The 26,059-nt window shown below is 45.2% G+C and overlaps 2 protein-coding genes across 13 annotated transcripts in view; both read right to left on the reverse strand.

The window, feature by feature from the left end:
• Positions 1 to 26,059, reverse strand: part of sulf1 (sulfatase 1) — an 821,278-nt gene that overhangs the window by 330,798 nt on the left and 464,421 nt on the right. For 10 of the 12 annotated variants that reach the window (XM_072467605.1, XM_072467604.1, XM_072467608.1 and 7 more), the window contains exon 3: positions 7,601 to 7,641. The exons of the other annotated variants lie outside the window; for them this stretch is intronic. The gene's annotated coding sequence lies outside the window, so the exon portion shown is untranslated. The remainder of the gene's footprint in view (positions 1 to 7,600; positions 7,642 to 26,059) is intronic. 12 annotated transcript variants of the gene reach the window in all.
• On the reverse strand, positions 22,156 to 25,464 carry spice1 (spindle and centriole associated protein 1). The gene has a single exon (XM_072467600.1). It carries the CDS (start codon positions 25,391 to 25,393, stop codon positions 22,871 to 22,873), a length of 2,523 nt encoding a protein of 840 aa, XP_072323701.1. The 5' UTR covers positions 25,394 to 25,464; the 3' UTR covers positions 22,156 to 22,870.

Here is a 26,059-nt window from a genome sequence, read left to right on the forward strand (position 1 = left end):
TTTGTGAGGATGGAAAACCCAACCTCGCACATGTAGGTCGTTTTGAAAGGCAATAGCAACACAATGCTTGTTTTACTCAGCACAGGATACTGCTCGGAGGTGCAGCTCCAGAATGCTGACAGTCTTATGGACTTGTGAGGTGTATTTAATGTGCTTTTTAGGTGAGGCGCAGAAGTTCAGTCTCTTCATTCAAAGTCAGCTGTAAGTTAATAATTGACTCTGGGGTCTCAAACTCAAAAGGATTGTTCACCCACCTATTCACTTTCAAAATCTGAAACTTCTCCTTTGGAAAGAAGCAACAAAAACTGTTGGCCAGTGCAGCCAGATGCGACTGAATAAGCCTTGCCAATCTATTGACAATTCCCCTATTAACACTGTGGGCATGATTGAACGGGCACGCTGCACCTGAAAGACAGCGCGCCACAGCGCAATATGGCCAATAGTGTCTCCCGCACTCTCTTCCTTATAACAAATCGATCACTCTGGTCTTCTTACTTCCTTGCAGCTAGATTTTGCATCGTGTGACATCAGTGTACAGGTTGTGAGTGTGACCTGATCTCTTCTGCCGCTTCTGGTGGAAAGACTGCATCATTCGCATTTAAAAGCCGGTCGTTTTGGGCGCTTCTCCCTCGACCAGGGAAAGCCACAACCGATCATTCCACAACCCTCCTGACACCTACCCGTTGTTTGAAAAACCCTGAACTAGATTACACTGAAGCATATATACTTCGGGACATCCTGATGTTGTGAAATGCACTATATAAGTTCTTCCCCTCTTTCATTAAAATTAAGTAAGAGCTTGTTTTTCGGCTGTTTTATTTCAATATTTGTTGAATTCTCCATTTGGAAGTCTCTATTGTAACATTTTGATCATCTCAACAATCATTGTAATGAAAGCTAATGCTACATCATCACATGACAAGAAACAATCATGCTGTTAGTTCAGTGTTTACTATCTTACAAAGATATTAACTACTTCACAGATATTATATTAGTATTTCTGTTCAAAATTCAAAATATTGACCACTGAATCATCACATCAACTTTACAATAGTTTAAAGAACAATATGGGAACAACTTTTGAAAAGTGTAAAATAGCTAGGCCAATAACAAGCCAAGACTTTTGTTCAGAATCACAGAATAATACAGCACAGGGGATGCCCGTCGGCCCATCGAGTCTCCACCGATGCAAGAAAAACACCCGACCGTCCTACCTAATCCTATTTGTCAGCACTTGGCCCATAGCTTGAATGTTATAACGTACCAACTACGCATCCAGGTAATTTTCAAAGGATGTGAGGTAACCCGCCTCTGCCATCCTTCCAGGCAGTCCATTCCAGACCGTCACCACCATCTGCGTAAAAAAGCTTTTCCTCAAATCCCCCCTAAACCTCCTGCCCCTGACCTTGAACTTGTGTCCCTTTGTAATTGACCTTTCAACTTCTTCTGCTCCCTATCCACCCTGTCCATGCCCATCATAACCTTGTACACCTCGATCAGGTCACCCCTCAATCTCCTCTGCTCCAGCAAAAACAACCCAAGTCTATCCAACCTCTCTTCATAACTTAAATGTTCAGATTTGCTTTTCTTAAACTAGGAGTTAACTTACACATTATTTGTCAAAAGACATAAACAAAGCCCAAACCTTACCCCTAATATGATGTTTTATGCATCATTGAGTTAGATAAATGGTTCATAAGAATTGTTGTGGTACAAGTTCAAATTCTGATACAATCTGATTTGATACTTGCAATAAATATTATTTTAAATAGTTATTATGGTGGAATTTTTATCTGATCTCTCAGCTACAAGGCCAAATTTGAAGGAGGCACTGAAAGCTGGGAGATGAACTCCATTACCCGAGCATACAACAACTATTTGTTTACTTTACTATCCAGTAATTAGCTGCAAAGGCTAAAAAAAAAACTTGTTGCACCATGGAGCAGCTTAAACTGAGAGGCTGGGAGCGGAGTGGAGTAGTATTGTGATCTATGATTAGACTATGGCCAAATTTTCACCACAATGGAGAGCCTCTCTGTTGTGGTGAGAATCCCAGACTGTTCTAAAAGCCCCATCCCCGACCACGCATTTTCCTTCTTTCGGGGACAAGACTGGAGTCAGGCCCTGGTTGACGCATGAATTGCGGCAGCAGCTTACCATTTAAATCATTAGCTGCCTCCACGGACTTCTGATATTTGAACCCTATCTGAGTGAATCCCAAAGTGCGCAGAGCAGGCCAGGTAAGAGGGGGTCAGAGCTTGGTGAATTTGTGGGCTAGCCAGGATACCCCATTAAAGAGATAAGTTTTTTGATAGAGTACTGGGATACCTTTGGGAAAGGCAAACCACTGTTTGGAATTGTTGGAATTAAACATGATTGTGCACTCTTTATGCACAAACGCACTGGTGCTGTCCACCTGTCAAGGAACTATCCAGCTGTCAAGGAACTATCCAGCTGTCAAGGAACTATCCAGCTGTCAATGAATAGTCAAGCTATCAATGAACTGTACAGCTGCTCAGGAAGTGTCTAGGATACTAGGTGAGTTGGCATTGAATGGTTAAAGGCATGTAGGGGCATGGGTTGGCAGAGGGGGAATTTAGCACCTTGGGGATGGAGAGAGGGGTATGAGGTGGTATAACGTGACATGGATAGAGCATATGGAATATGGGGTGGGGTGGGAGAGTGTGTTTTTTCTGTTTTATTATTTAGTCAAACAATACTGGAGCACAGAGGCAAGCCATGCGCCCAGCCCACCTCCATACCAGTTCTGGAGTTGCACACCTGGAATCCAATTTCATCGCATGCTCACACCAACCTTAAATCCGAGCTGCAGGTGGACATTTTTAAGGGCCGTGTTTGCCGAGCCAGGAAACCTCCCAACCCCCAAATTTTTGTCCCTGTGAGTCGGAGCTGAATGGTAGGAAAACTAAATCACAAAGTGACGTCACAGATCAAGAAGTCATATGGGTCAGGGAGCCACGTAAACTAGTAATCTTTTAATTTAATTTGACTAATCAACAATGAAGGAAAAACAGATTAATGAAATGTTTTTTAAATTTTTCCAATTAAGGGGCAATTTAACATGGCTGATCCACCAATCCTGTACGTCTTTGGGTTGTGGGGGTGAGACCCATGCAAACAAAGGAGAATGTGCAAACTCCACATGGACAGTGACCCGGGGCCAGGGTCGAACCCGGGTCCTCGGCGCTGTGAGGCAGCAGTGCCACCCGATTAGTCTACAATTTAAAGTCAATTTGATAATCTTTCAATGTTCAATTAATTAATCAGGCCCAAGGAATAAAAGTTAAAATTAAATAGCAAGTGATAGTAATACTAAAGAATGTTTCAATAAATTAAAATTCAGCGCTTCTCGGCCTTTTGGCTAAGATCAAGTGTCAGATCAAGCCCAAGATGAGGGTGCAACCTTTTCTTGTCAGCTTGGGTCTTGTGTGTCTCTCTCTTGTGGAGACCATGAATTGGCTTCAATTTGAATTTGAATTGGTTTTCGGAGCAAGCAATGAGATGGATTAAGGGTTTGCCCTGTCCACTCTGCGCATTGGCTTTATAATATTAAGGATGGGATAAAAAATAAATTATATTAACATTTGAGGAAAAAAGATAAGTAAAATATCTAAATTAACTTCTCAACTCTTTTACTTCAAAAAGAGTTAAGTAAAAGATTTAAATTAGTCTCCTGATAAAATAAACTGACATCAACAAAAGGGATGCAGCTAATTGGTAGGTAACTAGTGACCTATTGAGTATTATTTTTAAGTCTTAGGTTTATTTCTGTCAGGCTAATAGTCTAATAAAGAGTACGTCTGTTTTGCGGAATGCACGTTCGTGCAATGTGAGGACTCCAGGATGTCTCTTGCATCCTGGACAACCACAGGAACAACCACATGTGCAGGAAGTGTTGTCAGCTGGAGGAACTCGCGCTCTGGAGTTTGATCACCACTAGAGTCACTGCAGTGCATGTATAAGGCTGAGGTGTTCTAGAGGTGCTCATCTCACAGTTTAAAGATTTGCAGGCTGAAAAGGAATGTGTGACTGCTAGGTAGTCAAAGAGGGCCAGGCAGATAGTAAAGGAGTTCCCAGATTGCATCTCGCTCTCCAACCAATATTCAGTTCAGAATATGACTGGGAGTGATGGTTGCTCTAGAAAGTGCAGCCAGTGCCAAGCCAATGCACCACAGCCGGCCTAGTTGTACTGGTGGCAGGAAGAAGTTTGGAAAGCAATAGTAACACGGAATTCTTTAGTTAGGGACCAGACAGGAGTTTCTGTGTTCCAGATATAAATTCAGGCTAATATGTTAAGTTTCTGGTCCTAGTGACTTAAGTGGAAAAAGGAATGAGGTCCTGCATGCAGATTTTAGGGAGCTAGGAAATAAACTAACACATGGACCGCAAAGGTAGTAATCTGCTGGAGCCATGCACTGGCAAACAAAAAAGTAGGAAGACTGCACAGATGAATGCATTCCAGGAGAAATGCCGTAGGAAGGAGGCTTTTAGATTTCTGGGACTGATTCTGGGGAAGGTAGGGCCAGTACAAGCAGGACAGGTACCTTCTGGGCAGGACTGAGATATATGTCATTGAGGGAATTTTAACTAGAATGGCAGGAGGATTTGAACCTGAGCATGGAGGCAGAGGAGTGAGAAACAAGGATAGAAATAAAATACAGAAATGTAAGAAGCAAAAGTGGAAGGCAGAAAAGACAAGGATGAGATGAAAAACTAGTGGGGCTAGAATGCAAAATGACTAACAAGATTAAAAAGACAAGTCTAAAGGTTTGTGTTTATTGCACAGAGCACTCACTCTCTACAGGACCAACACTCATTTTACTTCCTATTTTCCTTTTTAAATATCTGCAGAAATCTGACTACTGTTCTTATATTTCTATTTCTAATAGATACTGATTGTGACAGGGATCGTAATAATGTAAAGGGCAGAGAGGGGGAAGCATTTCTGAAGTGTGTTCAAGAGAATTTTCTTGATCCAATTCCGAAGTGACATTTTGGCCAGGTAAATCAGTGCTAAATGCACCAGCTGTTCCAGTGCGACTCCTATCGCCATCCTCACACACTTAAGTCATTTTTTTGAGCCGGGGTGATTCGCACCCAAAATATGCTGTGTGGGCCCCGAAGACGCTGACAACACCAAAGCCTCAGAGATCAGGTGCAATCTCATAATAACCCTAAAAATCCAGTCTTAAAGGAATTGCTGTCAGGCAGAGCACCTGGTCTTTTTCAAAGTTGGAAAATCCAACTATGAAAAATAAGCACTCCGACAGAGCACAAAGCACCTCAGAGTAGAGAAAATCTACTATGACAAAATGTGGTCAGATAGAGCACCTGGTATTTCTAGGAAGCACTTCATAATAGTAAAAAAAATTCCAGTAAAGAAAAATGTGGTCAGACATGATACCTGTTCAAAGAGGAAGCACTTCAGAGTTAATGAACCCTGAAGTAATATAAAAACAAACAAAGCTATCACTCATTTGAGATAGCCTTCGGTTGTCAATCAAGAGCCTTTTAAAAGTCAATGGGGTGTGAAATTCAATGTAAACAACCAAGCACAAAGGGATAAAATAAGGCGTACAACAACAATTAAACCACACAGCCTACTGAGACATCAACAGGAGTGAAGTGAAATGCTTCTCCAAGAAACAAGCTGTAGAATGGCTTTGTTCTGTGAGAGGATTTTGGGACAGACAGGCTGCAGCTGTGCTTTGCCCTATTATGGGGTGTTAAACATGAAAGAAAGCAGGTTTCAAGACATCGCAGCCCCCAAAGCAACCCCCAACCTGGCCTCCTCCAGCCCAGCCCGAGCTCCCAGAGCCCCAGATCCCTTGAAGGACCCTTGTGATGCCTGGAGGTAAGTGGAAAGGGGCACTAACCTCCTTGCTCCCCCTCAGACCATGTTGTCTTGTCCCCACTTTTGAGGACCAGTAGTGATTCGCAGCCGGGTGACTTCCCACTGGAAGGAGGGGGGCAGGAAAATACTGACTGGCCGCTGCATTTGACTAATGAGATTAAAATGAATGCAAATTAGCTGTATCCGTTTCTCGCTGTGTGAGAGAAGAGAGAGAGAGTGTTTCTGTCTGTCACACTCAATCACTCTCATCCCCAAACACTAACACATACTCACAGCCATTCAAACAGTGGATGAGGGTGAGTGACTGAGTACCCTGAGACCGGAAGTGATTTGGACACACACACTCGCGCACACTCAAATGGTCGTCTTTATTACTTTCTTTTATTATCAATATTGCTTCATTTTTGCTCAGAAAGTTGTTTCTTTTTTTTCAAACGTCAACTATTTTTAAAAATCCATCTTTCATTTGTTCCAAACCTAATCTTTTTGAAATTTGCTCATCGGCCCCTTAAATGATCAGAAAATAGAAATGGGAAAAGGTTGGACAAGCCTGAAGTAAAGGATCCAATTCTAAAGGTGGATGCAGGAAGAGAGAGAACTGGCGATATATGTGCAGAAGTCATTGAAGGTGGCAGGGCAGAATACGAAAGTGGGTAAAAGGCATGTGGGATCCTTGGCTTTATTTATAGAGGCGTAGAGTACAAAAGCAAGGAACTTAAGATAAACCTGTATTAAACACTGGTTTGGTCTCAACTGGAGCATTGTGTCCAATCCTTGGCATCGCACTTTGGGAAGGATGTGAAAGATTTGAGCGAGGCTGCAGAATAAAATTTCAAGAATGGTTCCAAGGATGAGGGACCTCAGATATGTGGATAGACTGGAAAAGCTGGGATTGTTTTCCTTTGAGATGAGATGATTGAGAGGAGCTTTGATAAAGGTGTTTAAGATCATGAGAAGTCTAGGCATAGTAAATGGAGTGATACAGTTCCCATTGGTGGAAGATGGGTCGAGAGGTAGAGGACACTGATTTGAGGTAATTAATAAAATAGAATGGTAGCACAGGGGGAAAAATGTTTAACACAGCCAGTGGTTCAGAGCTGGAATGCACTGTCTGACGGCGTGGTGGAAGCAGATTCAATTGTTGCCTTTCAAGGGGAATTGGATTACTACCCGAAGGCAGATCATTTGCAAGGCTACAGGGAAGGGGCACAGGAATGGGACTAGCTGAGTTGCTTTTGCAGAGAACTGGCAAATGGCCTCCTCTGCCATAACGGGGGATTTTAACAAGTGCCAATGCTAAGCAGCTTTATGCATGCACTTTTCAAATGGGTTGATGGGACAATAATTTGAGCTGACCTCTCCGCCCATCCCCTATCTGACCACTCAAGGCAGGCTCAGCCTCAGATCAATTAATTCAGTAGAAACCAAGTATAAAACCTCGGAACTTTCATGTTTAGATAAAAACAAAAGAAAACAACAACTACTATACAGTTAATAACTGGTTAAGATAAACATCTTCAGAAAATATAATGGCTTTCAGATTTTTAACATATCAGACTCCAAAAATGAAATGCTTTCTGAAGCACAACAATTAAATCAAGAAGACTGGATACAAAATGCAAATTTAGTTCAAAGTTAGAATCGTTTTGTCTTAAGGAAGCATTTCAAATCTGAATCTGTATATTGATTAACATGGTACGTCTTGCAAATAAAAAGTCTACTTACTGAATTGAGTGGTTAGTGTAGCAAGGTTGCTTATTAAGTCACTGCAAAACACAAAGCCATCAAACAGTTTCAATTTCTATCCTCAGTGTTGGTTGCTGGCATCAAGCCACAACATGAACATGAAGCAGAAGTTAACATTGGGTAGCATACAGCGAATAATAGGACAAAAAAAGGAAAGAGACATTGAATACAATTTGTTCTCCTCGGGCATCAATAATGTGAATACCTCTCATATTCCACAAACCACAAGTGGCCTACAAGGTCATGAACAATACTACACTTTACTAACTAGCTGTCATCGCAGTGCTCCATACTTTCATTTATTCTTCACTGTTTTATCAAAGCAGCAGCTTCTTGCACAGACATGAGTGCCCTTTCGAACGATCTCCAACTGGAGCTCGTCCACATCATATGAAATGCAATTATACAGCTATTACGTGGCTTCATTTTTATTACCTGCTCTTTTCAAGTGCAATCCTATTCCACAGTATCTGCACCCAATTAAGTCAAAGTTTGCTTTTTTGGACATCTGCAAGTGCTTCCTGAATTCAGCAGTGTTTATCTGAGGCCACTACAGTGGCATATTTCTTAAGTATCCATTTCCTTCCTGTGTACAGAGATTTCCATGGCACAGTACTGTGAGATTAGCAAATGAAAAAGTGAATCACACTGAACTCAGGCAGGAGTTCTACAAAATTTGTATCAATATTTTTCTTAAACAGCAAATTTGGGCATTAAGTAGGGATCATCGGTATGAGCACAAAATAAGCAATGTTAAAAAGCCAGATTTACTTTGATCTAGCACCCAAGATTATCATTTAAACTATTTCAGATTTGGAGGTTACTCTCCCTTTTCTCTTGCTTATTTCCTATGGTTTAGAACTCCACCCCCAGCTAACAGTATTTCTTTATGCCCTCTCATAAGGCTTCCAACCATTGTAATGAACAGTTGCCATGTACAGCTTGACGGACAGGAACAATTGCACAAGCTCTCTGAGCACATTATTTTGCTTTTAATGTTTTATTTCCAACAGTCTAATAGTTTCGAGAAGAAAGCATGTCTTGTGGAGAGAATATGGGATGTATCCTCTAATCCAGTTAGTCCAGTGGAATAGTGATGATAGTATCTAGTAGTGGGAATACCTATTACCTCTACCCTTGGAATGTCCCGTCAAACTGCAAGTTAAAACCTGCAGTAACACGCAGCGTACCAACTTAAATACTGTCATACCTCTAAACATACCTCAAGATGAAAAAAGAGGAAAACAAAAAAAAGAGGAAGACAAAGACAGAGAAAGATAGTTGAATCACAATGTATAATGTAGTAATGAGAATTGTCAGAAAATCTCTTATATAGCAACATGGCAAAATCATTGGAATTCAGTACCCCAAAGTGCAGTTAATGCCAGGACATTGAGTAAATTGGAGGAGATAGACAGATTTTTAATTAATAATGGGTTGAAGGGTGATGAAGAACGGACAGGAAAATGGAGTTGAAGCAGAGAAGATCAGCCGTGATCATATTGAATGGTGGCGTGAGTTCGAGGGGCTGAATTGCCGACTCCTGCTCTTAGTTCTTATGTTCCAAAAGCAGATCAAACTATAGGAACTTGGCAGATAAATATAATTGAGACTATTTTCGCCTGTAGGGGATTTTCACAGTAACTTCATTGCATTGTTAATTAAGCCTATTTGTGACACAATAAAGATTATTATTATTAACACTAATGGACTGGTTGGGCTGAATGGCTTTTTTCTGTGTTGCAACGTCTATGCGTGTTTGATAGGGAGGAATGAGGCATAAACAATATTTAGCTCTAGGTAGATCTAAGAGCAGAATAAAATAGTCAATCAAAGATCAAGAAATTCATTCAAAAACCAGATGAGAACATAATTTAGATTAAATGTAAGATCTGAAGTTATGCAAAAAAACTAACATAAATACAAACGATTAATTTTTGCTCAGTAAGGCACCCAACATGCATAGAAATCCATAACGCTGCTTATGAGCCTCCAAGTCAACTTACAAACAACCCAAGGATGATAGTCACAGTTTCATTTTGTTTGCTATAAATAGAATGCACTCTCTCCAACCTCCCAAAGCCATGTCCAAAGAGCTTAGGTGCATGTTGACAAGGGCCATAGTTTTGGATCCCCCAAACGTGTGCAAGAATACTGCTGCAAGTTAACCAGCTCCAGCCGAGAGGGTTTAGCATCATAGAGAACGGGTAAGCTTTTTGGGGCTTGCCAAGTCAGGATTAATGCCCCAATAAGGCATTGGCTTGTAGGATTATTTTGAATGATTTGGGAAGAAACCCAGCCTCCAGGGACAAGTCCCATTAAGCATTCTCTTGACCACTGATCCACAGTGGCAGCAGTGTGTACGATATACAAGAAGCACTGCAACAATTTGCCAAGGGGCCTTAAACAGTACGTTCCAAACCCACAACGTCTACCATCTAGAAGGACAACAGCCGAAGAAGCATCGGAACTCCACAGGATTATAGAATTGTTCTGGCACAGGAGGGCATTTGACCCATCATGTTTACATCAGCCCTCGGAATGAGCAGCTCACCTAGTACCATACCCCCACCTTCTCCCCGTAGCCCTGTACATTCTTCCTTTTCAGATAGCTGTCTAATACCCTTTGAATGCATAAATTGAACCTGCCTCCACCACACTCTTGACATTCATTCCAAATCTCAACCACTCGCTGTGAAAAAATGTTTATCCTTATGTCATTTTTCCTTCTTTTACTAATTACTTCAAATCTTGTTCTTAATCCTTTCATGAGTGGTAACAGTTTCTCCCGATCTACTCTGTCCAGACCCCTCATGATTCCAAACACCACCATTAAATCTCCTCCCAACACCCTTCTTTCCATGAAAGCTCTCCTCACTGCTCTGTTTTCCCCAGAGGAAAGAAGGCCGAGACGAGACCCAACAGAGGGAGTCAAAATGAAAAGGGGTCCTGACACAAGAATAAGGATTTCTGGTGGTAGCTGATCTGCTGGGAATCTATCCCATTGAAATTAAATTTGAAATTAACCACATAAGTTATCTTCCAAGAACCAAAGAATTCCTACAGTGCAGAAGGAGGCCATTCGGCCCATCGAGTCTGCACCGACTCTGTAAGAGCACCCTAACCTAATTGCACACAATGCTGACACTGAACGGCATCATTTTACATTCATACGGTGAGCAAAAACTCCAATACTCTTTTTCTAACAGCACTGTGTGTGTACCTACATCATATGAATTGCAGCAGTTCAAGAAGGTGGATCACCGCCAACTTCTCAAGGGCACACAGGGATAGGCAAAAGATGCTGGCCTTTCTAGTGTTGCTCACATTCCATGAATGAATTTTTAAAAATCCAACTTAGTGTGGGCACACTGATGCCCCATCAAACAACAGTTCCACCATCTGGAGGGACAGTGACTCAGTAGAAGTTGTTTGGATTTTTACAAGCCAAAAATGGTAAACACAGAACATTGGTTATATGAACACATGGCCACATACCTGGCCAAGGGTACTAACTTTGTCAGCTGTCATTCCAAATCTCACATTTACTTATCACTCATTTGATGGAAATCCATCTTCAGGATGATAAACTATCTAGGTTACTTTGCAATATGTTATTTACCTTGGTCCACTAAACAATTAAGAACAATGCTGCATTCCAAGCTTATACATGAGATATTAAATCTAGAATCATAGAATTTACAGTGCAGAAGGAGGCCATTCGACCCATCGTATCTGCACAGCCCTTGGAAAGAGCTCCCCATTTAAGCTCACACCTCCATACCCGTAACCCAGAAATTCCACCTAGCCTTATTGGACAGTAAGGGCAGTTTAGCATGGCCAATCCATCTAACCTTCACATGTTTGGACTCTGGTAGGAAATCGGAGCCCCCGGAGGAAATGTGCAGATTCTGCACAGACAGTAACCCAAGCCGGGAATCAAACCTAGGACCCTGGAACTGTGAAGCAACTGTGTTAACCACTGTGCTACCGTGCTGCCCTACTTGGAAACAATAACTGCACTGGATTTCACTGATGGCGACGCAATGTTGGATGGCCGAAGAATGGGATAAAAGCAAATTTATCTTCCCTTTAAGCCTCACAAACTGCAACGGGTTTATCAAAAATCTGTACCTAGCATGAGATATCTCTCCAAAGTGAAAGGAGTCCAGAGACATCCCTTGACCATTTCTCCTTTTTGTTACAAATCAATTTACAGCTTGGACTTGAATTTTTCAAAAACCGTTTCTCTGTTGATAGTTGGGAATCCTGTACCATGAAGAGGAGTTATTTGGACACATCGAGCATATTACAAATGTCAGTTCTAAGCTCAAAGGAAGCATATTGTTCCAAGTCACAAGTTTGTGGGTTTAAGTTCCACTCCAGAATATATAAACTGGGCTGGCCTGCTGCATTTGCACTCTTCCAATTCACTGCAACAGTTCCAGAATTTGAAATAAAACTAATGCTTCCACCATCCTGACAGCTGCCTCTTTTGGAGCCCAAGGATATAGACCAGCAAGTACAAGGGATGGATAGATCACTTTTCCTTCGGACTTTACATTTCCCAATGGAATGCACATTCATTGAAAATTATGAAATATTTCTTTAAACGTTTGCTAATGAATCCTAATCATCATATATGTTCATCTTTTCTTCAATCTGCCTTAGCCAACTCGCCCTTGGTGGCACAGTATTGGCCTCACAGTTCCAGGGACCCGGGTTCAATTCCAGGTGACTGTATGTGTGGAGTCTGCACGTTCTCCGGTGCCTGCGTGGGTTTCCACCGGATGCTCCGGTTTCCTCCCACAGTCCAATGATGTGCAGATTAGGCGAATTGGCCATGCGGAATTGCCCTTAGTGTCCAAAAGGTTTGGTGAGGTTACTAGGTTGCGGGAATAGGGTGGAGGCGTGGGATTAAATAGGGAGCTCTTTCCAAGGGCCGGTGCAGATTCGATGGGCCGGATGGCCTCCTTCTGCACTGTAGATTCTATGATCCACACCTATGTAACTGTCTTATTTAAATTTAATGCTCTAGTTTCAGAAACAGATATATCGTCCAGTGGCTCTGACATCCATCATCATGAAGGGCTTCGAAAAGTTAGCCATGGCACGAATCAACTCCAGCTTCCCGGGTTGCCTTGATCCACTGCAATTCGCCTACCGCTGCAACAGGTCCACAGCAGACACCATCTCCATGGCCCTGCCCTCTACCCTGGAACACCTAGATAACAAAGACACCTATGTCAGACTCCTATTTATCGACTACAGCTCAGCCTTCAACACCATCATTCCTACGAAACTCATCTCCAAACTCCGTGGCCTTGGCCTCGGCTCCTCCCTCTGCGACTGGATCCTGAACTTTCTAACCAACAGGCCACAATCAGTAAGGATAGGCAGCAACACCTCCTTCACGATCATCCTCAACACCAGTGCCCCACAAAGCTGTGTCCTCAGCCCCCTACTATACTCCTTATACACCTATGACTGTGTGGCCAAATTCCCCTCCAACTCAATTTTCGAATTTGCTAATGACACCACAGTAGTGGGTCGAATTTCAAACAATGACGAGACAGAGTACAGGAATGAGATAGAGAATCTGGTGAACTGGTGCGACGATAATAATCTCTCCCTCAATGTCAACAAAACAAAGGAGATTGTCATTGACTTCAGGAAGCGTAGTGGAGAACATGCCCCGGTCTACATCAATGGGAACGAAGTAGAAAGGGTCGAGAGCTTCAAGCTTTTAGGTGTCCAGATCACCAACAGCCTGTCCTGGTTCCCCCATGCCGACACTATCGGGTTTTTTTAATAAACATTATATTGAGGTATTTTTGGAATTACAACAACAAAATAAACAATGTACATGAATCTATAGACATAGTGAGGCACGATCAATTGAACAAAGACTAGAGTTGGATACAACTGAGGCTTTATTGCTCTAAAGGTGTGTCGCCTCCCACAGCAGCTGGCAAAAATGGCTGCTGAATGGAGGACATGCATATTTATACTCCGCCTACTGGGCGGAGCCAGCAGGCAGGGACTACCGGTGAACCTGTAGTACAGGTCCTACCTTACATCACCTAATACAGGTATAACAGTGGTTTACCACACATAGTGCAAAAGACATCTCCCTCCTTTACAGGTCCCACCTTTATTAACCCCTTACTCCCTTCTGCTGACGATTAATTTTCCGCAAAGAAGTCAACGAATGGTTGCCACCTCCGGGCGAACCCTAACATTGGCCCTCTCAAGGCAAACTTGATTTTCTCCAAACAGAGAAAGCTAGCCATGTCCGATAGCCAGGTCTCCGACATTGGAGGCTTTGAGTCCCTCCAAGCTAATAGTATCCGGCTCCAGGCTACCAGGGAAGCAAAGGCCAGAACATCTGCCTCTTTCTCCTCCTGGATTCCCGGATCTTCTGACACCCCGAAAAACGCCACCTCTGGACTCGGTGCCACCCTTGTTTTTAACACCGTGGACATGACATCTGCAAATCCCTGACAAAATCCCCTGAGCTTCGGACATGCCCAAAAGATGTGGACATGGTCCGCTGGTCCTCCCGCACATTTTGCACACCTGTCTTCCACTCCAAAGAATCTGCTCATCTGAGCCACTGTCACGTGAGCCCGGTGAACGACCTTAAATTGTATCAGGCTGAGCCTGGCACATGTTGTGGACGCGTTGACTCTACTAAACCTGTCCGCCCACAGACCATCCTCTATCTCTCCTCCCAGCTCCTCCTCCCACTTGCGCTTCAGCTCCTCGGTCTGCATCTCCTCTGATCCCATAAGTTCCTTATAAATGTCGGAGACGCTCCCCTCTCCCGCCCACCTTCTGCAAACTACCCTGTCCTGAATCCCCCTTGGTGGTAGGAGCAGGAAGATTGACACCTGTCTACGTAGGAAGTCCCGCACCTGCAGGTACCTGAATTAGTTTCCCCTCGCCAACCCAAACTTCTCCTCCAGCGCCCTCATGCTCGGAAAGCTCCCATTCATAAACATATCCCCCATCCTCTCAATTCCTGCTCTCCACCATATCCGGAACCCCCCATCCATATCTTCCGAGGCAAACCGGTGATTATTACAGATTGTGGACCACACATGTCTCCTCCTCAGGCCGCCACCACCACAGGGCTGGTGGAGTACTGTGCCGGCGGGAACGGCAGAGGCGCAGTTACCAACACCCCAAACTGGTGCCCTTGCATGAAGCCGCCTCCATACGCTTCCATGCCGACTCTCCCCCTACCACCCACTTCCTGATCATGGCTATATTCGTCGCCCAGTAATAGTTACTAAAATTTGGCAGCGCCAGCCCGCCCTCTCCCCGACTCCGCTCAAGCATTAACTTCCTTACTCGTGGGATCTTGCCCGCCCAAACAAAGCCAGTGATCACTTTGTTGACCCGTTTAAAAAAGGACCGCGGAATAAAGATGGGGAGACACTGAAATACAAACACAAATCACGGGAGGACCGTCATCTTCACCGTCTGCACCCTCCCAGCTAGTGACAATGGAAGCGCGTCCCATCTCCAAAAATTGTCCTTGATTTGGCCTACTGGTCGGGCCAGATTTAAGTTATGCAGCCGGTCCCATTCCCGCGCCACTTGGATGCCTAGATACCTAAAGCTTCCCCCCACTAATCTAAATGGTAGCTCCCCCAATCGCCTCTCCTGTCCCCTTGCCTGGACTGCAAACATCTCACTTTTCCACATATTTAGCTTATACCCCAAAAAACAGCCAAATTCCCCTAGAATCCTCATGATTTCTTCCATCCCCTCTATTGGGTCTGCTACATACAGAAGCAGGTTGTCTGCATAAAGTGAGACTCTGTGCTCCACCACCCCCGGACCAGCCCCTTGAAGCTCTCAGAGCAATTACCAGCGGCTCTATAGCTAGGACGAACAACAGTGGGGAGAGGGGGCATCCCTGTCTCGTCCCCCGGTGCAGTCTAAAGTAGTCCAATGTTGTCCTATTCGTCCGTACGCTTGCCGCAGGGACCTGATACAGCAACCTGACCCAGTCAATAAAGCCCTGCCCGAATTCGAACTGTCCCAGTACCTCCCACAAATATTCCCATTCTACCCGATCAAAAGCCTTCTCTGCGTCCATTGCGACCACTACCTCCACCTCCCTACCTTCCGGGGGCATCATGATTATGTTTAATGGCCTTATGTTGGCCACCAACTGCCTACCCTTAACAAACCCCCGCTGGTCCTCCCCAATAACATCCGGAACACAATCCTCAATCCTGGAGAACAAAGTTTTGGCCAGCAGTTTGGCGTCCACATTCAACAAGGATATCAGCCTGTCGGACCCACACAGCTCCGACTTCTTGTCCTGCTTCAGGATCAGTGAAATCGTGGCCTGTGACATTGTCGGGGGCAGCACCTCTCTCTCCCTTGCCTCATTGAACATTCTCATCAACACCGGTCCCAATATCCCAGAGAACTTTTTATAGAACTCCAGTGGGTACCCGTATGGCCCAGGGCTTTATCCGACTGCATGGCCTTCAGACCCTCCCCTATCTCTATGCCGACACTATAGTTAAGAAAGCCCACGACTTCCGGTGAGGGCGGACGGGAGGCAGCCGCACAATGGAGGGCTCCCGTTCGGGAACGGCATTTTGGGGGCTTTAAGCCCGGTCCCAAGGTCCACGGAGGCGACAAAAGCAGGGAGAAGGCACAGAGGAGGCACAGTAAAGGAAAATGTCGAGGGTGAGCAAAAAAACGGCCGTACAAAAAACAGCTGAAGGTCCATCGGGGAGTGGAAAGGTCACCGCGGGGTCACTAAGGAAATTGGAGGCTGGAGCACCAGGGGAGGCCGCATTGCTTACGGCTGAAGAAATAACTACAGCGATGGCTGCGGAATTCAAAAGGCAGTTTCCAAAATACATGGAGACAATGAGGAAGGGGCTGAGAGAGGCTTTGAGTGCGCTGGTGGAGGAGGCGATTTCCCCGGTGATGACCGTGGTGGCAAGCGCAGTGGCGGAAGTGCGAGAGCAAGGGGAGGCGCTGAAGGAAGTGGAGGAGATATTATTGCAGCACGGTGATCAACTTACCTCGATGGGGAAGGAGATGCGGAAGGTGATGGACATTAACAAGGATATGCGAGGAAAAATGGAAGACCTGAAAAACAGGTCGAGGCGACAGAATTTGAGGATTGTGGGGCTGCCCGAAGGAGTTGAAGGACTGAGGCCGACTGAGTATTTTGCCGCGATGCTGGCGAAACTATTGGGGGAGGATCCCTCCTGATATGAACTGGATCGGGCTCATCGGTCATGGAGGCCTGTACCAAAGGCGAGTGATAATGCAACAAATGTGGGGACTTTAATCTTCATATGGTCTGGGCAAATCAAATTGACAAAAATAGTTTGGAGGATGAGTTCAAGGCACGAGCTTGTTTCCTTGAGACTGTTTGAGAACATTACAATGTGGAACCAACTAGGGAAGAGGCTATTTTAGACCTTGTCTTGTTCAAAGAAACATGTTTAATTTGTAATCCCATAGTGAGGGGATCCTCTGCATAAATGCAAGTTTGCATAAATGAAAGGAACACAGAGTTTCAAGCACCATTACTGCATTGTGCCAGGGTCCATCGTGCATTGGTCTGTCTTGTGGTCAGGGATGCACTGCGGTTGATGATGGGAATGTCCATTGTGCCTCTTCCTCGTTAATTGCCTAGTTATTCTCAACTGGATCTCAATTGAAAATCAAGAGTTGCTCTGATCCATGTGATGTGAGATTTCCAATGGGTCAGGATATAGCCAAGGTTTGGAATGAAGGAATGGGACGGTGGCTAATTGATATCATGCTGAGCACATCTATGTAATTGACTAGCTTTTGACCACTGGCTCAAAAAAATGTCAGCAAGCAGGACTTGCATGCCCGACTAGGCTGTAATGCCAGGCTCCCATCCTGAAAGTGCATTCGCTGAAACAAGTGTATTTTTACAATTCAGACGCTTTCAGTTAATTTTCTGGTGTTAAACCTCAAAAATACCAAATTTATTGAATCTAATTTTATATCTTGCTAAAGTGGCAGTCGAACTCTCAATTTCTAGTCGATTGAGTCGATTTCGGCGTGAGAACAGCTGGTGAGTCAGTTTCAGCGGGAGCATTGCGGAAGGAGGTTGCTGAGAGGTAAGTCAACCTTTAAAAGCACTTGTCTTTGCAGGGGCAGGCCAGTCGATTTCGGCGCGAGTGGAGCTGGCTGGTTAGTCAATTTCAGCAGGAGCTGAGAATTTTTCTTTTTTTTTAAATTAGTTTTTTAGGCGGGAACAGGAAATCCACCCGCGGACGTCTGGGAAGACCCTCACCAATAAATTCTGGTGGAGAGGAAACCCGAGACACTACACGTGTAGTGTCTCCCACCCGCCCTCCTCCTCTGACCTAATAATAAAACCCATTGGTGTGAGGTAAGTACCATATTTTATTATATTATTATTTTTTATAAAAATTTAATTTAGTTGTTAGCCAGATCTTGGTAGAAAGTTAGAGGAATGGCAGGGAAGGGAGTGCAATGTTCCTCCTGCAGGATGTTTGAGGTGAGGGATGCAGTTAGTGTCCCTGCTGATTTTACCTGCAGGAAGTGCTGCCATCTCCAGCTCCTCCAAGACCGAGTTAGGGAACTGGAGCTGGAGTTGGAAGAACTTCGGATCATTCGGGAGGCAGAAGGGGTCATAGATAGCAGCTTCAGGGAATTAGTTACACCAAAGATTGGATTGGAGATAGGTGGGTAACTGTAAGAGGGACTGGGAAGAAGCAGTCAGTGCAGGGATCCCCTGCGGTCGTTCCCCTGAGAAACAAGTATACCGCTTTGGATACTTGTGGGGGGGGGGGGGACTTACCAGGGGTAAGCCATGGGGTACGGGCCTCTGGCACGGAGTCTGTCCCTGTTGCTCAGAAGGGAAGGGGGGAGAGGAGCAGAGCATTAGTAATTGGGGACTCGATAGTCAGGGGCACAGATTGGAGATTTTGTGGGAGCGTGAGAGACTCGCGTTTGGTATGTTGCCTCCCAGGTGCAAGGGTACGTGATGTCTCGGATCGTGTTTTCCGGGTCCTTAAGGGGGAGGGGGAGCAGCCCCAAGTCGTGGTCCACATTGGCACTAACGACATAGGTAGGAAAGGGGATAAAGATGTCAGGCAGGCTTTCAGGGAGCTAGGATGGAAGCTCAGAACTAGAACAAACAGAGTTGTTATCTCTGGGTTGTTGCCCGTGCCACGTGATAGTGAGATGAGGAATAGGGAGAGCATTTAAACACGTGGCTACAGGGATGGTGCAGGCGGGAGGGATTCAGATTTTTGGATAACTGGGGCTCTTTCTGGGGAAGGTGGGACCTCTACAGACAGGATGGTCTACATCTGAACCTGAGGGGCACAAATATCCTGGGGGGAGATTTGTTAGTGCTCTTTGGGGGGGTTTAAACTAATGCAGCAGGGGCATGGGAACCTGGATTGTAGTTTTAGGGTAAGGGAGAATGAGAGTATAGAGGTCAGGAGCACAGATTTGACGTCGCAGGAGGGGGCCAGTGTTCAGGTAGGTGGTTTGAAGTGTGTCTACTTCAATGCCAGGAGTATACGAAACAAGGTAGGGGAACTGGCAGCATGGGTTGGTACCTGGGACTTCGATGTTGTGGCCATTTCGGAGACATGGATAGAGCAGGGACAGGAATGGATGTTGCAGGTTCCGGGGTTTAGGTGTTTTAGTAAGCTCAGAGAAGGAGGCAAAAGAGGGGGAGGTGTGGCGCTGCTAGTCAAGAGCAGTATTACGGTGGCGGAGAGGATGCGAGATGGGGACTCTTCTTCCGAGGTAGTATGGGCTGAAGTTAGAAACAGGAAAGGAGAGGTCACCCTGTTGGGAGTTTTTTATAGGCCTCCTAATAGTTCTAGGGATGTAGAGGAAAGGATGGCGAAGATGATTCTGGATATGAGCGAAAGTAACAGGGTAGTTATTATGGGAGACTTTAACTTTCCAAATATTGACTGGAAAAGATGTAGTTCGAGTACAATAGATGGGTCGTTTTTTGTACAGTGTGCGCAGGAGGGTTTCCTGAAACAATATGTTGACAGGCCAACAAGAGGCGAGGCCACGTTGGATTTGGTTTTGGGTAATGAACCAGGCCAGGTGTTGGATTTGGAGGTAGGAGAGCACTTTGGGGACAGTGACCACAATTCGGTGACGTTTACGTTAATGATGGAAAGGGATAAGTATACACCGCAGGGCAAGAGTTATAGCTGGGGGAAGGGCAATTATGATGCCATTAGACGTGACTTGGGGGGGGATAAGGTGGAGAAGTAGGCTGCAAGTGTTGGGCACACTGGTTAAGTGGGGCTTGTTCAAGGATCAGCTACTGCGTGTTCTTGATAAGTATGTACCGGTCAGACAGGGAGGAAGGCGTCGAGCGAGGGAACCGTGGTTTACCAAGGAAGTGGAATCTCTTGTTAAGAGGAAGAAGGAGGCCTATGTGAAGATGAAGTGTGAAGTTTCGGTTGGGGCGATGGATAGTTACAAGGTAGCGAGGAAGGATCTAAAGAGAGAGCTAAGACGAGCAAGGAGGGGACATGAGAAGTATTTGGCAGGAAGGATCAAGGAAAACCCAAAAGCTTTCTATAGGTATGTCAGGAATAAGCGAATGACTAGGGAAAGAGTAGGACCAGTCAAGGACAGGGATGGGAAATTGTGTGTGGAGTCTGAAGAGATAGGCGAGATACTAAATGAATATTTTTCGTCAGTATTCACTCAGGAAAAAGATAATGTTGTGGAGGAGAATGCTGAGCCCCAGGCTAATAGAATAGATGGCATTGAGGTACATAGGGAAGAGGTGTTGGCAATTCTGGACAAGCTGAAAATAGATAAGTCCCCGGGACCTGATGGGATTTATCCTAGGATTCTCTGGGAGGCCAGGGAAGAGATTGCTGGACCTTTGGCTTTGATTTTTATGTCATCATTGGCTACAGGAATAGTGCCAGAGGACTGGAGGACAGCAAATGTGGTCCCTTTGTTCAAAAAGGGGAGCAGAGACAACCCCGGCAACTATAGACCGGTGAGCCTCACGTCTGTAGTGGGTAAAGTCTTGGAGGGGATTATAAGAGACAAGATTTATAATCATCTAGATAGGAATAATATGATCAGGGATAGTCAGCATGGCTTTGTGAAGGGTAGGTCATGCCTCACAAACCTTATTGAGTTCTTTGAGAAGGTGACTGAACAGGTAGACGAGGGTAGAGCAGTTGATGTGGTGTATATGGATTTCAGCAAAGCGTTTGATAAGGTTCCCCACGGTAGGCTATTGCAAAAAATACGGAGGCTGGGGATTGAGGGTGATTTAGAGATGTGGATCAGAAATTGGCTAGCTGAAAGAAGACAGAGGGTGGTGGTTGATGGGAAATGTTCAGAATGGAGTACAGTCACAAGTGGAGTACCACAAGGATCTGTTCTGGGGCCGTTGCTGTTTGTCATTTTTATCAATGACCTACAGGAAGGCGCAGAAGGGTGGGTGAGTAAATTTGCAGACGATACTAAAGTCGGTGGTGTTGTCGATAGTGTGGAAGGATGTAGCAGGTTACAGAGGGATATAGATAAGCTGCAGAGCTGGGCTGAGAGGTGGCAAATGGAGTTTAATATAGAGAAGTGTGAGGTGATTCACTTTGGAAGGAATAACAGGAATGCGGAATATTTGGCTAATGGTAAAGTTCTTGAAAGTGTGGATGAGCAGAGGGATCTAGGTGTCCATGTACATAGATCCCTGAAAGTTGCCACCCAGGTTGATAGGGTTGTGAAGAAGGCCTATGGAGTGTTGGCCTTTATTGGTAGAGGGATTGAGTTCCGGTGTCGGGAGGTCATGTTGCAGCTGTACAGAACTCTGGTACGGCCGCATTTGGAGTATTGCGTACAGTTCTGGTCACCGCATTATAGGAAGGACGTGGAGGCTTTGGAGCGGGTGCAGAGGAGATTTACCAGGATGTTGCCTGGTATGGAGGGAAAATCTTATGAGGAAAGGCTGATGGACTTGAGGTTGTTTTCGTTGGAGAGAAGAAGGTTAAGGGGAGACTTAATAGAGGCATACAAAATGATCAGGGGGTTGGATAGGGTGGACAGTGAGAGCCTTCTCCCGCGGATAGAAATGGCTGGCACGAGGGGACATAGCTTTAAGCTGAGGGGTAATAGATATAGGACAGAGGTCAGAGGTAGGTTCTTTACGCAAAGAGTAGTGAGGCCGTGGAATGCCCTACCTGCTACAGTAGTGAACTCGCCAACATTGAGGGCATTTAAAAGTTTATTGGATAAACATATGGATGATAATGGCATAGTGTAGGTTAGATGGCTTTTGTTTCGGTGCAACATCGTGGGCCGAAGGGCCTGTACTGCGCTGTATTGTTCTATGTTCTATGTTCTAGTTGGTAGTGCAGTATCCAAATCACCAGGTCTCCAAAGGATTAACGGTTAATATTGTCACACCTTGGGACCTGCTTGATAAGGTAGTGTCAAATCTATCATTTATGAAAATCAATACATCACATAAACAAACAAAACAATTGTGAAAATGGGGTAAATTTTATTTTAATGTATAAAATATTATGTACTCATTCAAATTCAATAAAAATCCTAATTTTGAAAAATTCCCTCTTCAACACTGCAGCAGCTGCTTGTGCCAGGTTAAAAAAAAAGACAAAGATTTCTGGAGATAATGGAACACACTGCAAATACCACCCCTCAGCCTGAATGTGATGGTGAATTGACATCTTGTTTTACAGCTCATGGGTATTTTGAAAGTAAACGTCAGATTTGCTGTAAAACGGATTGCCAATTTGCTATCCCGAGCCTCATTTTTGTTGGAACTACTGAATTAGCAAAAACGCAAAACTGGCAAGAGAGTTCCCAACCCTCTTAATCCATTACAACAGCTTCATTAAGACTACTATTTTGCATCTGGAGATCAACCATAGTTAATGACAATAGTTGAAGACATTTAACTGCTGGCGGCTCAGTGAAATTTTAAATTACATTATTTTTAATGGATAAAATGTTTTAAAAAATTAGAACGCAAAGATGAAAAGAGACATACAAAATTCTGGAAACAGGTCAGTCAGTGGGGAAGCAAATTTGACCTTTCTGGTGTCAAGCCTTCAGAACTGCATTTTCTCTTTTTCAAATTACCAGCAGCATTTGCAGTATTTTTCTTTTTAGGTTTCTGAAAGTTCTCCGGTTCACTAATCCCCCAAATGTGGATTTAGGACTTCTGCATCAGGATCACATGGTATGAGTAGACAGCGCAAACCAACCTTCTGCTTTCAATCTTTCTGGCTTCTGAGTAACAGATGTTTTATTTGCACCACCTTTGTCTGGATGTTGTGAGGAACCAGTTGTACTAGTACTATCTGTAGATCTATTTCTGTTTATGTTGCTGGCAGGGGAAGGTGTGCTCCCTGTGGAAGAGGCCAACCCATCTGGCAGAGGGATCAACACATCTAGTGTTCTGTTTCCAGTTTCTGTCCATATACCTTTGGGTGGAATCGGAGAAATGGGTGGAGATGCAGAACAACCAGAAACTTGTCTCTGCTGTTCAATCAACTTCAAAAGCTTGCTGCGTGCTTCAGCACTCTGGTGGTTGAGCTCAGTGATCCTCTGTTGAAGACTGTCACAAGTGCTAGAAATAGTCTTTTCAATCTGTGGTGCAGAATCGGATAATTTACCCATTTTGAACTGACCAAGTTGGGCTTTGAGAGCAGAATTCTGCAACTGGAGCTCAGCAATTTGAGATAACATTGCTTCGTGTTCAAGCCACTTGTCCAAAGAAAGATCATGACTCCCTTCAGCTTCTACATGGTTTTCCTTTGTGCTCAGAACACATGTCACTGAGTCATTGGAAGCTCCAGCCTGTTGCATTTCAGACATCAGAGGCAAATTAGTAACTGGAAAAGCAAGACTCGAGTTCTTATGTCCTTCATTAGCATTCTGGAACTTCCATTGCTTGCCAAGATCCTGGTGATCATGCAACTGGTTTTGTATTCCCAAGTAGTCTTTTTCTTCTTGTATGATTGGAGCTTCCTTATGCATGGAGGGGTGTACATCATTTGATTTCAGATATATATTAATAGGCAGAGGTCGTTCAGAAAACAAATTGGCTGTAGATTGTGAGCCAGCAGCTACTTGGCTGTTCCTCTGTCTTGGGGGTGAAAGTAACACAGCAGGGCCAAATAGATGCTCAGGTAAACTGTGACTAGCTAACGGATTCCCATTATGCTGATTTGCGTGCGATTGTTTTTCTGCCAGGCTTTCTAAATGTCTCGCTTCAGTATTTGGTGCAGCCCTTAAAATATGTCTATTCACTTGATCTTGCCTGTCAGAGTAAACACAAGTATGTAAACTACCTCCTTCTACTGCTGTCTCCTTAACTTCATGAGCAATTATTTGCCTTGCCTTTAGTGTGTTTCTTTCTGCTTCTGTAGATCCATGCAATACTTGTTTCAGTAAGAGCAGCTCTTCATTGGTTTTGATCATATACTGGTGCAGGTTGGTCCGCACAGATATAATTTCATTTTGCATTGTCAGAAATTCTACAGTCAATGCATCAATCAGTGCTCGTTGTTCCTTGAATTTCTCCAGAAGTTGCTGTTGGTTTTCCTTCCCCTGTTGCTGTCGAATTTCATTATCTTTTAGATAGTGGGTCAGTCTGCTTATCAAGTTGACCAATGAGAAGGTGAAACCTGTAAGACTGTGACCTCTCTGTGGAAACCAGCCAGTGACTTTGCGTCCAGTCTGATGTTCATATTCCCTCATCTCCTGGTCAATATTCTCAATCATTTCCTGCAGTACCTCAAAGCTCACCTGTTTGTCCTCTTGCCTACTGTCTTCCATTCTTTTGGAAGACACATTGCAAGTTTTACCCTTTGAAACGCCCTTGGAGTTCCTCGGACCAGGGTGAAGTACTTGTTGAATTACACTTGTAGTTTCGGATTGGGACAAGCCATCCTGTTCTACATTGCCTTCTGCTTCGCTTTGCACCCTTGACTTCAGTCTCTGGATTGCAGGAGTAGCATTTAAGCTTGTGTAGTTCACGGTGGCTTCACGGTCCGGTGTACAAGGAGTCTCTGGTATCTGGTTTGGTGCTCTACAGGACCATTCTCGGGTGGGCTGTGCAGTTTTTTGCTGCTTCCTCTGAAAGGAGTGATCGTTGCTGTGGATGTTAGCCTGATAATCCATGGAGACTGTAGTGTCTGCTTCTTGCAGGCTCTCCTGGGACAGTGGGTGATCAGAGGTCGTGTTTCCGGTTTCATTGAGGGCCTGAGAGTCCATGACTGACTCGCTGAGGAGCGACAGCTGTGTGGGCGGCTCACATCTCGGGGCCACCAGCCCCGCCTGCGGCGCCTTCTCGCAGCCCGGAGCCGCCGTCACATTCGGGAAAGCGGCCTGGAGACGCGGGCCATCGCCGAACAGATCCCGAACCACGGCCAGGGCTCGGTCAGACCTCGCCAACACATCCCGTAGCTGCCACTGGTCGAGCAACAGTTCATTCGTCAGCACCGACTCCTTCCCGGGGGCCGTGGGCGGCCTCAGGCTCCCGACCCTCCGGTGCCAGAGCTCCCACTCGGCCGCCGCCCGGTTCCTGGAGAGGCGGTTTTGCCGGCGCCGAGCGAGTTCATCCGGGCTGGCCCGGTGGACGCTCAGGTCACTGACTGTGTTGTCCCAGTCCCGCCTCAGAGCCGGCACTGCCTTCTTCTTCCTGCGGCTTTTCCCCACTCCCTGCGAGCGGCTTCCCCGGATCAGCGACATCGTCAGCTCGCAGGCCCCAAGGATTTCGCGCGGCCCCAGCCACCAACCGCCGGCCACCCGCGCGGCCCCAGCCACCAACCGTCGGCCACCCGCGCGGCCCCAGCCATGAACCGCCGGCCACCCGCGCGCACGCGCGGCCCCAGCCACCAACCGTCGGCCACTCGCGCTCACGCGCGGCCCCAACCGCCGGCCACTCGCGCGCTGCCAGCCGCCCAGCTGTGCGCGTTCCCGCTCCCGCCAGCGACGCGCCGTTTTTCCACATTGTCTCGGGCGCGCGGTGTAAATTTAAAGAGATTAATTGGGGATGTAAAGAAAAAACGAATCGGAAGTTTACAATTAAAAACAAGAAACTATTAACTAGTCAGAGAGCATCTCTTGAAAAAAGAGCGTGACGTTACAAGTCCTATAGCCAATTCCAAAAAGTAATTCCTTGAAAATAACTTTTAGTTCCTCCTGTCGAGGTCGGCGCTCCTATTTAAATTAAATTCCATAAAGTGCCACGGGGTTTTCCCAGGGTCATCAAACCAAACACTTTTCAAAAGTAAGTCAAATCATAATAAAGGAAAACAGCTGCCACAGTTGCTGTCTGACTGACTTACTGCGTTTTACTGTTTTTAAATTTCGGATTTCCAGCGTTTGAAACGTTTTACTCCCGTTTCCTGCATG

This window comes from Scyliorhinus torazame, chromosome 11 (genome assembly GCF_047496885.1).
Source record: "Scyliorhinus torazame isolate Kashiwa2021f chromosome 11, sScyTor2.1, whole genome shotgun sequence".
Taxonomy (NCBI): Eukaryota; Metazoa; Chordata; class Chondrichthyes; order Carcharhiniformes; family Scyliorhinidae; genus Scyliorhinus; species Scyliorhinus torazame.